The sequence below is a fragment of the Grampus griseus genome (genome assembly GCF_964374135.1).
Source record: "Grampus griseus genome assembly, chromosome: 2".
In the NCBI taxonomy this organism is placed as follows: Eukaryota; Metazoa; Chordata; class Mammalia; order Artiodactyla; family Delphinidae; genus Grampus; species Grampus griseus.
In genome coordinates, this window is record NC_139018.1 from 50,571,465 (window position 1) to 50,583,873 (window position 12,409).

The window sequence follows — 12,409 nt, forward strand, 5'->3', positions numbered from 1 at the left end:
AAAGAAGGAACACTACCCAATCCACTTTTGAACATAGATATAAAATTGCTAAAAAAGTAATCAGTAACTAGGATCCAGTGATGTATAAAAAGGGTAATATATTACACTAATTTGTACTTAATCCAAGGAATGGAACATTGGTTTAATATTACAAATATTACTTATTTTTTGTATAAGTCATCATATTAAGAGATCAAAGAAGAAAAAACAATTATCTCAGTATGATGCAAAAAAATCACTCTTGAAAACTCAACATTCATAAATTGAAAATCGGGTAAAAGGGCATGTCATTAATTTGAAAAAGGCCATCTACAAACAAACAAACAAGCAAAACCCTAAAGCAATCATCAAACTTAATGGTTAATAGTTGAAAACAATCACTCTGAGATTAGGACCAAGAAAAATTGGCTTCTATTTAACACTGTACTTCAGGTCCACCAGTGTAGTAAAGAAAAGGAAATAAAAAGGAATAAAGATTGGGATGCAAGAAACAAAACTGTCATCATCTGTAGATGACATGACTCTATATAGAAAATAAAAATATAATTAACAGATGAATTTTGAAAATTAATATAAGAAAGCTTGCCAGAATCAAAAATATTCAAGTCAACTGCATTTCAAAACACCAGCAACAATCAAGAAATTTAATTTTTGTAAAGAAATTTAGTTTTTAAAAAACAATAAAAAATACAAAGAAGCCAAGAATAAACCCAACAAAAGATATACAAGATCCCTATGAAGATACTATAAAACTCTATTGAAAGACATCAAAAAGTCCGGCATAGAGAGACATACTATACACCTGGATTTGAAGTCTCAATTTCATAACATGTTTATCATCCTCAAATGATCTAAGATTGAGTACAGTAACATAAAATCTCAATATGGTACTTTATTTGACAATCTGATTCTAAAGTTTATACAAATGAGGAAGCACTGTGGAAAACAATTTAGCAGTTCTAAAAGTTGAATGTAGAATAACCATTTGACCCAGGAATTCCACTCCTAGGTACCCAAAAGAATAAAAAATAGGGGCTCAGATACTTGTATGCCAATATTCATATCAGGACTATTCACAATACACAAAAGGTGGCAACAACCCAAGTGTCCCAACAACAGATGAACAGATAAACAAAATGTGGTATATGCATACAGTGTAATCGTATTCACCGTAAAAAGGAAGGAAGTTCTGATACATACTGCAACACAGCGAACCTTGAAAATATTATGCTAAATAAAATAAGCCAGACTCAAAAAGACAAATATTGTATGATTCCACTTATATGAAATATCTAGGAAAATGCAAATACATAAAGACAGAATGATTAGAAGTTAGCAGGGACTGGGGTAAGGAAGGAGGGAGAGTTTCTGTTTGGAGTAATGAAGAGTTTTGGAACTAGATAGTGGTAACACTGCACAACATTGTGAATGTAATTAATGCCACCGAACTGTACAGTCACCTGGTTAAAATGGCAAATTAAATGTTTTATATATTTTACTATTATTGAAAAATAGTAAAGAAAATTCATACAAAAGAACAAAAGGCCCTAAATAACTAAACTATTCCTGAAGAACAAGAACAAGATAGGGTGGGGATGGGGCTTTTACCACCCAACATTTAGACTTCTAGTAAAGCCATTGTAATTTAGATACTGAGGTTCTGCCACAAGAATAAATAAACAGACAAACTGCACAGAATAAAGAACTTAGAAACAGACCACACATACATGGAAACTTGATGTGTAACAGACTGAGTTTGCATGTTAGTAGGGAAAGAGGGGACTATTTAATATATGACACAAGAACAACTGGTTATCCACACTGAAAATATAATGAAATTGGATCCCTACCTTAAACCAACCAAATAAAAAATTCAGATTTAAGAAAAAAAGATTTAAACATGGAAGGCAAAACCAAAAATCATTTAGAAGACAATACAGGAGACTTTATGATCTCCATAATGGGAAAGATTTCTTAAGATGCAGAAAGCACAAAGCGTTAAGGAAAAGACTGAAATTATATTAAAATTAAAACCTTCTGTTAAACAAAGGATAATCATCAAGAAAGTGCAACGATAAGCTACAAACTAAGAAGGCATATTCAACTCATACAACTATATAATGAAAGTATTCCTATAAATCAGTAAAAGACAACTCAATAGACAAATAAGCAAAAGACAGGAACCAGCATTTTTACAGAAGAGAAAACACAAATAGTTCATAAGGCTATGAAAATACATTCCACTGTAATCATGGAAAGTAAACAAAAACCACAATGAAATATCATGTCACACTCACTGGATTGGCAAAAACTTTAAGGCCAGGTGGCATCAAATGTTGTCAAGGATGTGGAGCAAGGAGGGGGCTGGTGGTAGTGTAGATGGATACAAATATTTTGGCAACACTGACATTCCCAAGTAAATGTGGAGATGTGTGCACCAGGCAACCCAGCATTCCATTCCTTGGTATATGCCCTAGGGAGTGTACATGTCCTGCTGCGTGTATAACAGGAGATATGTTACCGAGAATGCTCAGTGTAGCACTGCTTACAACCCAAAAAAACCCTGAAGCATTCAAATATTCATCCATAGGGGAATAGATAAGGAAATTGCCGTAAATTCACACAATAGAATATTATACAGGACACACATCAGATGAATGCATCCAGCGATGATTTTCAAAAGATTTAATAAATGGGCAGCACAGAAACTAACCAAACAGAATAAACACCAGGTAAACACAGGTACAGCCATGCAAGTGCACACCAGCTGAATACAAGTAATGTGTGAATCTAAAAAACATAATGTTAACTAAAAGAATTAAGTCATGAAAGAAAACACATGCTCTGATTCAAAAACCAAATAATATATTGTTTAGAGACAGATGCATGTGTGATAAAACTATAAAGAAAATAGTAATTAATAAGAAATCAAGATAGTGGTACCCTGTGAGGGTGGGAGGAAAAACATAATCAGTGAAGGATAAACAGGAGGCTTCTAAGGTACTGATTCTAGCTGATTTTTTAATCTGGAAGTTAAACACGACAGTTATTTTACATACTCTTTTGTACATACGTTTCAAATTTTTAAATTAAAGAATAAAACTGTAAGAAATTAATATTAGGTAGCTCACGGAATCATCAGGGAAGCTGGAGAACCAGCCTCTGATCTATGTAGAGAGGAGCAAGGCCTGAAACCCTTCCAGAGAACCAGTCTGATGCACGAACTGCCCCAGCCACTGGTGAGCATCACACTGCGGCTTGTCGCGCTGCCTTTTGCCAGGGACCTTATCTTCCTACAACTTCTACTGCTCGCTAAGAATCCTCTTCAGGTCCTGACTTTTACAGGTTTATTCCTGAGCCCAAATCTAGCACACATACATCTAACAAACAGCATCCAAGTTACTTGCTCACAACCTAGCTGCAAGGGAAGCTGAAAAATACCTGGCACTCAGGTTCTTTTATATTGGGCACCTACCATGAGCTATGCCCAATTCTGGACACTGGAGACACAACAGGGAACAAAACCCCCTTCTTTATAGAATATACATTCTATGAAGGTAGGTAGGAGGTACTCAGACAACTAAAATAAATACTCCAACAAGACTCGCTTAGTGGGGGACACTACAAGAGGAAGGGGGTTCAAATGCTGGGCATCTAAAAAGAATAAATGTCTTCCACGTAATATGGATGGTCTGTGTCACCATCTATGAATATATAAAACGAACTATTAAGTTAAAGAAATACACACTTAAGGCTTTTAATACACATTGCTAAATTTCTCTTCAGAAAAGGTTACCAGTGCATGAGTAATTCATTTCCCCATGCTCTTCTCAAAAATTCTTTTTAATATTTGCAAATTGGAAAAGAAAATATTCATTATTTTCAGCTGGGTTTCTTTGATTCATATTCTATTTTGATTTCTCCTTTTGTAAACTGCTGTGCATATCCATTGCTCATTTTTCAAGGGAAATATTCATTTTTAATTTTACAGGACCTTTGTCTATCATAAATGTTGCAAATACCTCCCCCAGTTTGTCATTTGCCTTCTTACTTTATGGTGTTTAAAAAGCACAGATCTTAATTTTTTAAAACTTTGATCTTGACTGCTCTAAGATGATTAAACAATTTTCACTTACATTAAAAAAATTTTTGGTCTACCAATCCTTTTCCCTTATAGTTTTTTCCCAATTCAGTTTTTCTTTTCCCAACTCAAGATTTTACAAGAGTCACATATTTTCTTTGGTATCATATAGCTTAACTTCTCTACATTTGTCAATCCTAAAACTCCACTATCATTTTCCTCCAGCTGCCCCAGGACCATTTATTGAATAAGCAATTGTTTTTCCAGAATTGAAATGCTACCTTTTATATACAAAATACTCTTATATGCTTGGCTGTTTATGTTATTTCTTCTCCATTCCATCATGCTTTCTCAGCGTGCATCAGGACCACTGATTTAAAAGTATCATAATATGTTTTAATATCTGGTAGTATAAACCTTCATTCTTTTCAGACATTTTCTAAATTGATTCTTCTTCCCTTTAAGTCCTATTCAAAACAGAAATATATAGTTAAACAGATTCAGCTGCTAGCTTCTATAAGGAAAAGTTTAGGGCAAAATGTATTAATATCAATTGCGTTAGGGAAATAAAACTGTTCATACGATTAAACAGTAAGAAGAAAGCATATCATCTGTAAGGATGCTAAAACCCTGTGCTTCTCCTCCAAAATTTGGAAAAAACTACTCACAACTTTTAAATGCTCCTAGTTGCAATACTAAAGTTTGTATGAATTTCAGTAATGTGGAAAGGATATGGAAGAACCAGGAGCAAGAGAATATTCTGGCACCAATTATAATTTACTACTTACTTTTTTCAGCTTTGCTGCTCTTACCTCTAGAGGTAGGGCTGTTTTCAGATACAAAGTCCTTTAGAAAATGCTCAACGATAGAGTAATAAGTAATTTAGACAGATATATATTGGCCGTTCAAGTTTTAGGATATACATTTGTCAATTTTAACACACATTGTGTTAATGAGGAGGAAAATTGTGCTTGGAACATACAATCTGGAATCATCTGACCATTATTCTTAACTGCTGACTACTGGATTACCTCCAGATTCCAGGGTCTTTTCGCTGTTCAGAAGGATCTGAATAAAACAATTGTGGGAAGGATTCTATTTTTTCTCACGATATGCCATGTCTTCTTTTCTGCCTCCTACTCTCCCTTTCCTTCCGCTTATGCCTTAGACATATTTTAAGCGCTGACAATCCCTGGAATTTAAAAAGTAGTAGACTTGATCTAAATCTGTGTGGTACTTTCCAGGGTGGCTCATACAGCATTTACTCATTGGATCAATCAGTAGTAGGAAGTATTTGTATTCACTGCCACCTGAAGACCTGAAATCTTATCAATTACACAATTTTCAAGATTAAAATGAGATATAAAAAATTCAGACATTTCAGTTATGGGCTTAACAGAAATCTATACTGTCACAAGATATAAGATATTACAGATTACTATTTTAAGTGAGTTTTTTTTTCATTTAACTTTTACAATATTAAGAACCAATATAGCAGATGAAGTTTGACACCTGTACATCTTCAAGTGGCAGAGCTCAAAAACAATCAAAATATTTCTTCTGCAAAAACCATCATTATGTATAGACTGCTTTTTCATCAAGAACAAATGGTGGAAATATTAGACCTTAAGAGAGCATAGTCACCTAATTTATGTTTATCATAGAAAAAATAGCCTTTGGAAATCCAATATACCTATGTTGGAATCTGCTGCCCTTGAGGTCAAACGGTCATTCAAATTATTTACTCTTACTGATTCATCTTCCTTATTTTTAAAATGGGGACATTACTTACAAGATACGGTAAGGATTATACAAGATTAGGGATATGAGATTTCCTAGCACATGCCACGTATAGTAGGCACTCAAATGTGAGTTCTGATTTTCTCATCCTGATACTGAATCAAATTAAAAATAAACACACAAACAAAACAACAACAAAAACCAACTTGGATCTGAGAATCATTTAACATATACAGTATGTTCTTTATTTCAGTGAGCGATTCAGTCATGTTACATCTGTCACATAATAGCATCGAGTCAGTCAGAAAAATGTAGGTTCTACATCCAGTAGAACTCCAGATGGCTCGCTTTTCTTTTTTTTTAATCTGTAAACTAAAGGGGTTGTTTTCCATCTCTAGAATCCTTGATTCTATTATCCTACGATTATAGAGACAAAACAAATACACATATACAAACCTCCACTGTAGTGAGAATTTTAAAGCATAATACTCTTAAGTATATAGTTGCTAATACAAGTCTGTTTTGAGACTCGAAAAAATTTCGTAATTACCCCTTGGTAAAGGAATGCCACTAAAAATTACTTAGAAACACTTAAATGCTTCAGTGATTTCGATATTTCGGATCGCGCCGCGGGCATAAGTAAATATTTACAAAATAATATAGCACGGCATCCTTGGTGGGCTTTTTTGAGTCTGCGCAAGCAGTTAAAAATGATCATCAATCGCGCAGTAACCGACTGAGTGCTGGGTAAGCCGGGTTATCGGCCAGCTGCGAGGACCGGGGGAACTGGAGAGTGGGAAGAGCCCCGGACTGGGGTTTGAAGGCTAGTTTCCTAGTGGAAGCAACGGCGGCGCGGCGTCAAGCCCTGGCGCGGCGGGAGAGCGGCCGATGGCGGAGGGCCGGGCGGGGCGCGGGGGGCACCGGGCGCGCCGGCCTGGTCCGCGGACCGGCCCCCGCGTAGGGGCTGGGTGTGGGCGGGTGCTCGGCGGCCACTCTGGCCGAGAAGCCGGGCGGGCTCCCGGCGCGAGTCCGCCCCGTCCCGCCTCTTCCCCTTACCACGTAGCCCCCCCACACGTAGAGGAAGTTTCCGTCCACCACTGCGCAGTGGCCGCTGCGCTCCTCGGCCACGCAGAACAGCTGGGAGTCCGCCATCCGCGCCGTCGCTCGGTCCAGCCGCTCTGCGCGATGCAGCCCCCTGCCCACGGAGCGGCCTTTCCTCCCGCCCGGCTCCTCCACGCACGAACGGAACGCGTCGAGGGTCGAGATTGGTGGGAAGGCGGCACCAGTGCGGCTGCGCCGTGCCGAAGCCCGCCCGGGAAGCCGAGCCTGGGGCGGCGTCGCCAGTTAGGGATGCTTGAGGTCTGAGTGGGCAGGGAGGTGCCTTGGCTTCTCCGCAACCCTGCCACCCGCTGATTTCGTGTCACTTGCGATTGTGTTGTGTGGGCGGAACAACCTGTGTACCTTATGCAGTGGCTCAGTGGACTTCTGGTCCATGGGCTTGATGCTGCTGTGACTTAAATCAATATGTTAATACATTAATGCTTTGTGAGGGTTTGCCTTTTCCATTCAACCTCTAGCAGAGATAGTTATCCAGAGAGAGAGAGAGAGAGAGAGAGAGAGAGGGCTTTAAATATATATGTATATATACATGTATATACATGTAGAGAAATAACTGAGGACATGGAAGGAGACGTGACCCATGAGTCCCCACGGCAAGCTGGGTGCGTGCGAAAAAGCCAGAACTGCAAGCAGTCCTGAGTGCTTTGGGCACTGATCCATGAAATGTCCTCAGTATAATCAGAATAATGGGAACACAAGGAAATGTCCTTGTGCTGCTTTTGCGGTTCAAGGACGAAGCACGGCATGTTCTTAAGAAAACCCATTGTTTATTGTATAATCAGTAAAAGCATATCTGGCTGCTTTGGTATTTCTGGAATGTTAAGAAAACAAGTCTTAAGATGTAAACTTAGATAATGCTTAAATAAAAGTCACCACAGCAGGACGAGACGGCGCTGTTATTGCCTGAGAGAGCAGCAGCCCTCTACTGTTGTGTTTCTGCACAATTCATCTCGTGTGATGAGCTTACTTTCAGCCCTGACATAAGAAACTACAACATTTGGCACCCGAACAGGGACCTGAAGGTAAGCATCGAGGTCACGCGGGACCGAAGGGGATTTTTGTACGCTAAAAGAGAAAAGCGAAACCTCCGGGAAGAGTAGAGTCATGGGGAATTCTCCCTCAGTGGAATGTCAATACATTAGACTCCTAAAACAGTTACTACGGAGTTCTGGAGTGAAAGTGAAACAAGAATCTTTTGATGAATTGTTTGCGGGGATTCGTAAACATTGTTACTGGTTTCAACCTACTGGTCATAACCAGTTGAATTTAAAAGTTTGGAAACAGGTTATGCGAGCATTAAGAAGAGCTCATCAGTATGGAGACCCTATATCTGTTAGTATCTGGTCTCTCTGTATTCTAATTTCCCTTGCCCTGGAATCATTACAATCTGAGACTGAAAGTGAAAATGGGGCGCGCCCTCAGCGTTTGAATTCTGCTCCCGATCACTCTGCTGCTTTTCGTACTCTATTCCGTGAGTCTCCTATAGAGGACCTTCCTCCGCTTCCTCCTCTTATGTCTGAGACAGGAGAGGATTCTTCGGGTTCCAGTGATGAAGGGGCTTTTTCTGATGATGATAAAGATCGGGAGCAAGCTAGCAAACAAAATGAGATGCCACTTTCTCAACAGAATGAGATTTCTGATATACTTTCAAATTTGAAAGATTTGATGACTAAATTGGAAGAAAATAAAAACAATGCTACCACCCCTTCATATCAGGAGACATGTCCTACTATTCCTTCAGCTCCTCCTTTAGAATTAGCAGCTTATCCTGTTGGAGCCTCTTGTCAGTTTCGATTTCCTCTAAAACCTGAATTTAATAAACTTTTATTGGAAGAAGCGATGAATAAGGAAGAAAAGCAATATTCTGAACCATTTTTTGCTTTCCCTATTGTTAGACAAGCTATGCCGGCTAACAATCAATTTCCGAATGGCTATATGAACGTTGAGTATAACCCTCATGATTTAAAATTTTTAAAAATGCTAAAAGAAGCCGTTAATGCATATGGGATGCATTCTAATTATGTTCAAGGTCTTTTGTCTGGGTATGCTTCCGAAAACATATTAATTCCTCAGGATTGGGAGGCGCTTGCCAAGACTGTTCTTGAACCTGGACAATATATGCAGTTTAAGACTTGGTGGAAAAAAGAAGCTGAAAACATGGCAAGGACTAATGCGGCCCGTAATCCTCCAGGGCCACTTTTAGATGAATTAATAGGAGCAGGCGCATTTAGTAATCTACAAGCTCAAGCTCAATTTGACGATTTACGAATCATTCAAATACGTATGTGTTGTTTGCGAGCATGGCTACGAGTGGAACCCCCTGGAAAAACAGCACAATCTTTTACTAAGTTAATGCAAGGGCCTGGTGAGCCTTACACTGATTTCTTGTCTAGATTGCGTGCAGCCATTCAAAGAGATGTAGCACAAATAGATGTGCAAGATTTATTATTACGATCCTTGGCCTTTGAGAATGCAAATCCTGAATGCCAGAAGGCATTGCGGCCTTTACGAGCTGTAAACTCTCCACTTTGAACCATATATAAAAGCTTGCCATGATATTGGATCTCCTACTTATCATGCCAATTTACTTGCAGCTGCCATAACTGAAGGATTGAAAGATAATCGTACTAAATGTTACAATTGTGGAAAGTACGGACATATGAGGCGAGATTGTCGAAAAGGGCAAGGCCAAATATCAAAACAGGTTAAGAATGAGCAGGCACCTGGTATGTGTCGCCGGTGTGGTAAAGGACGACACTGGACTAATGAATGCCGTTCCAAAAAGGATAAGTTCGGAAATCTTTTGCCTCCACGAGATAATGTCTCGGGAAACGAGAAGTTAGGCCCAACCCGGGGCCGCAACAACAATACGGGAAAAGCGACAGTAAATTCTCAACAGTATCCAGTAAGCAATGGCAGCTTTCATCAGACACTACAGGACAATCTCAACATCGGCTCTTAGTTACTGATCTCATGCATGCTACCAGCGGCAGTGCTGCCGTTGACTTAATTGCTCCTCGAGAGTGTATCCTTACGCCAGCAGGAGGAGTTCATAAATTAGCTACAGGAGTTTATGGGCCTATACCTGCAGGAACCGTGGGACTATTATTAGGACGAAGTAGTTTGACTCTGCAGGGTATAACAGTTCATACTGGAGTTATTGATGAGGTTTATAATGGAGAAATTTCTATTATGATTTCTGTTACAAAACCTATAGAATTTAATAAGGGACAAAGAATTGCTCAATTGTTACTGTTACCATATATAAAACAAGCAGCCGCCCCGGTAAAGCGTGCTGGGGGGTTCGGCAGCACGGGAAAAAATGTTTTTTGGCAATCCTTTATCAACGATCAACGTCCCCAATTAACGATTACCTTCAATAATAATGTGAAATTTACGGGCCTTTTTGATACGGGAGCTGATGTGTCTATAATAAAACAGTCTGAATGGCCTTCATATTGGCCTTTAGAAAAGGTGGAAGCGTCATTGATTGGAACCCTTTTGGCTCTGCCCGAGGAAAAAGGGGTCTGAAGAATTTACACTGGCATAGAGAGAATAACACTATTAATAGCAATACTATTAATGATACCATAGTATGGCATGCTGGAGGGTTTTCTCCTCCTGGTCCTCATTTAAATGGATTTCCTATCCAAAAGGATTTGCGGAAGCTTATGGCAGATTTGGAAAAGATTAATGCTTGGGTAGGACGTACGGCTAACAAATCTGGACATTATAGTTTGACTTTTCATAAAAATGTTACTCGGTATACTCGTGGTTGTGTGAAATTACCTTATATATTGTTAAAAGGACCAGCTGAATGGAATAAGACTCTAGGTATTATAATATGTAAAAATTGCGCTCTGTATACCTGCATTAACTCTAGTATATCTTTTAACATATCTACTGAAAGTTTGTATATTTTACGAGCTCGGACAGGTCTTTGGCTTCCTGTTAATCTTGGAAGGGAATGGCAAGAATCTCTCCCTATGGCTGTTTTGCAATATTTAGCTGATGCATTAAAAAGAAGTAAAAGATTCGTAGGAATGTTGATTGCAGCTGTCATAGGTATTATATCCATAACAGCTACTGCTGCAGTAGCTGGAGTTGCTTTAGAACAATCTATTCAGACCGTTGATTATATAACTGATTGGCATAAAAATTCTGAAATGCTTTGGTCCTCTCAACGACAAATTGATTCGGAAATACAGTCGGAAATAGCAGACTTACAACAAGCTGTGGTTATGTTGGGAGACCAACTTGTGAATTTACAAAGACAAGTGAAGCTACGTTGTGACTGGAATCAAAGTACCTTTTGTGTCACTTCGGTTCCGTATAATCAGTCTGCATTCCCCTGGGAAAAAATAAAAAAAACATCTATTACATCACAAAAATTTGACAGAAGAAATTGTGAACTTACAAGGGGAAATTCAACAAACTTCAGAAGAGATTACAACGACTTAATTCGCAAAAAGTATCGACTGGAATTATTCAAGGACTTAATTTAAATCCTATGTCTAAATTACATGCTTTATTTGGTTCTACCGCAGGATTGTTAATGATTATTATAATAATAATCATATGTTTAATTGTAGTCCGACGACGATTGCAAGCCACCCACCATGTAACATCGCAACAAGCTGCCGTGTTCTCCTTGATGCTGCACAAGCTGCAAAACAAAAAGGGGGAAATGTAGAGAAATAACTGAGGACGTGGAAGGAGACGTGACCCATGAGTCCCCACGGCAAGCTGGGTGCGTGCGAAAAAGCCAGAACTGCAAGCAGTCCTGAGTGCTTTGGGCACTGATCCATGAAATGTCCTCAGTATAATCAGAATAATGGGAACACAAGGAAATGTCCTTGTGCTGCTTTTGCGGTTCAAGGACGAAGCACGGCATGTTCTTAAGAAAGCCCATTGTTTATTGTATAATCAGTAAAAGCATATCTGGCTGCTTTGGTGTTTCTGGAATGTTAAGAAAACAAGTCTTAAGATGTAAACTTAGATAATGCTTAAATAAAAGTCACCACAGCAGGATGAGACGGCGCTGTTATTGCCTGAGAGAGCAGCAGCCCTCTACTGCTGTGTTTCTGCACAATGCATCTCGTGTGATGAGCTTACTTTCAGCCCTGACATAAGAAACTAAAACATATATATATATATATATATATAAATTAAGAATTTTCTAAAACGTATGCCAGCAAACTACGGCCCTGCTGGCCAAATCTTTCTGCTGCCTGCTTTTGTAGCACCCACAAGCTAAGAACAGTTCAACATTTTGAATGGTTGAAAAAAATTCAAAGAAGAATGATATTACTCATGAACATGATAGAAATCCAAATTTCAGCATCTGTACATAAAATTTTATTGCCACACAACCACCCTCATTCGTTTAAGTATTGTCTATGGCCGCTGATGTAAGCCACAGAGTTGAGTAGACAGAGCTGAGTAGCTGCAACAAAGACCAGAAATCTC

General features: G+C 38.9%; 1 protein-coding gene across 1 annotated transcript in view; it reads right to left on the reverse strand.

Annotated features, from left to right (window-relative positions):
• KLHDC1 (kelch domain containing 1) overlaps nucleotides 1–7,628 on the reverse strand; it is a 52,447-nt gene extending 44,819 nt beyond the window's left edge. The window contains exon 1 of the mRNA XM_082649122.1: nucleotides 6,878–7,628. Within this exon, the coding sequence (XP_082505248.1) occupies nucleotides 6,878–6,973 (96 nt within the window). The 5' untranslated portion in view covers nucleotides 6,974–7,628. The remainder of the gene's footprint in view (nucleotides 1–6,877) is intronic.
• Nucleotides 7,629–12,409: the final 4,781 nt, after the last annotated feature.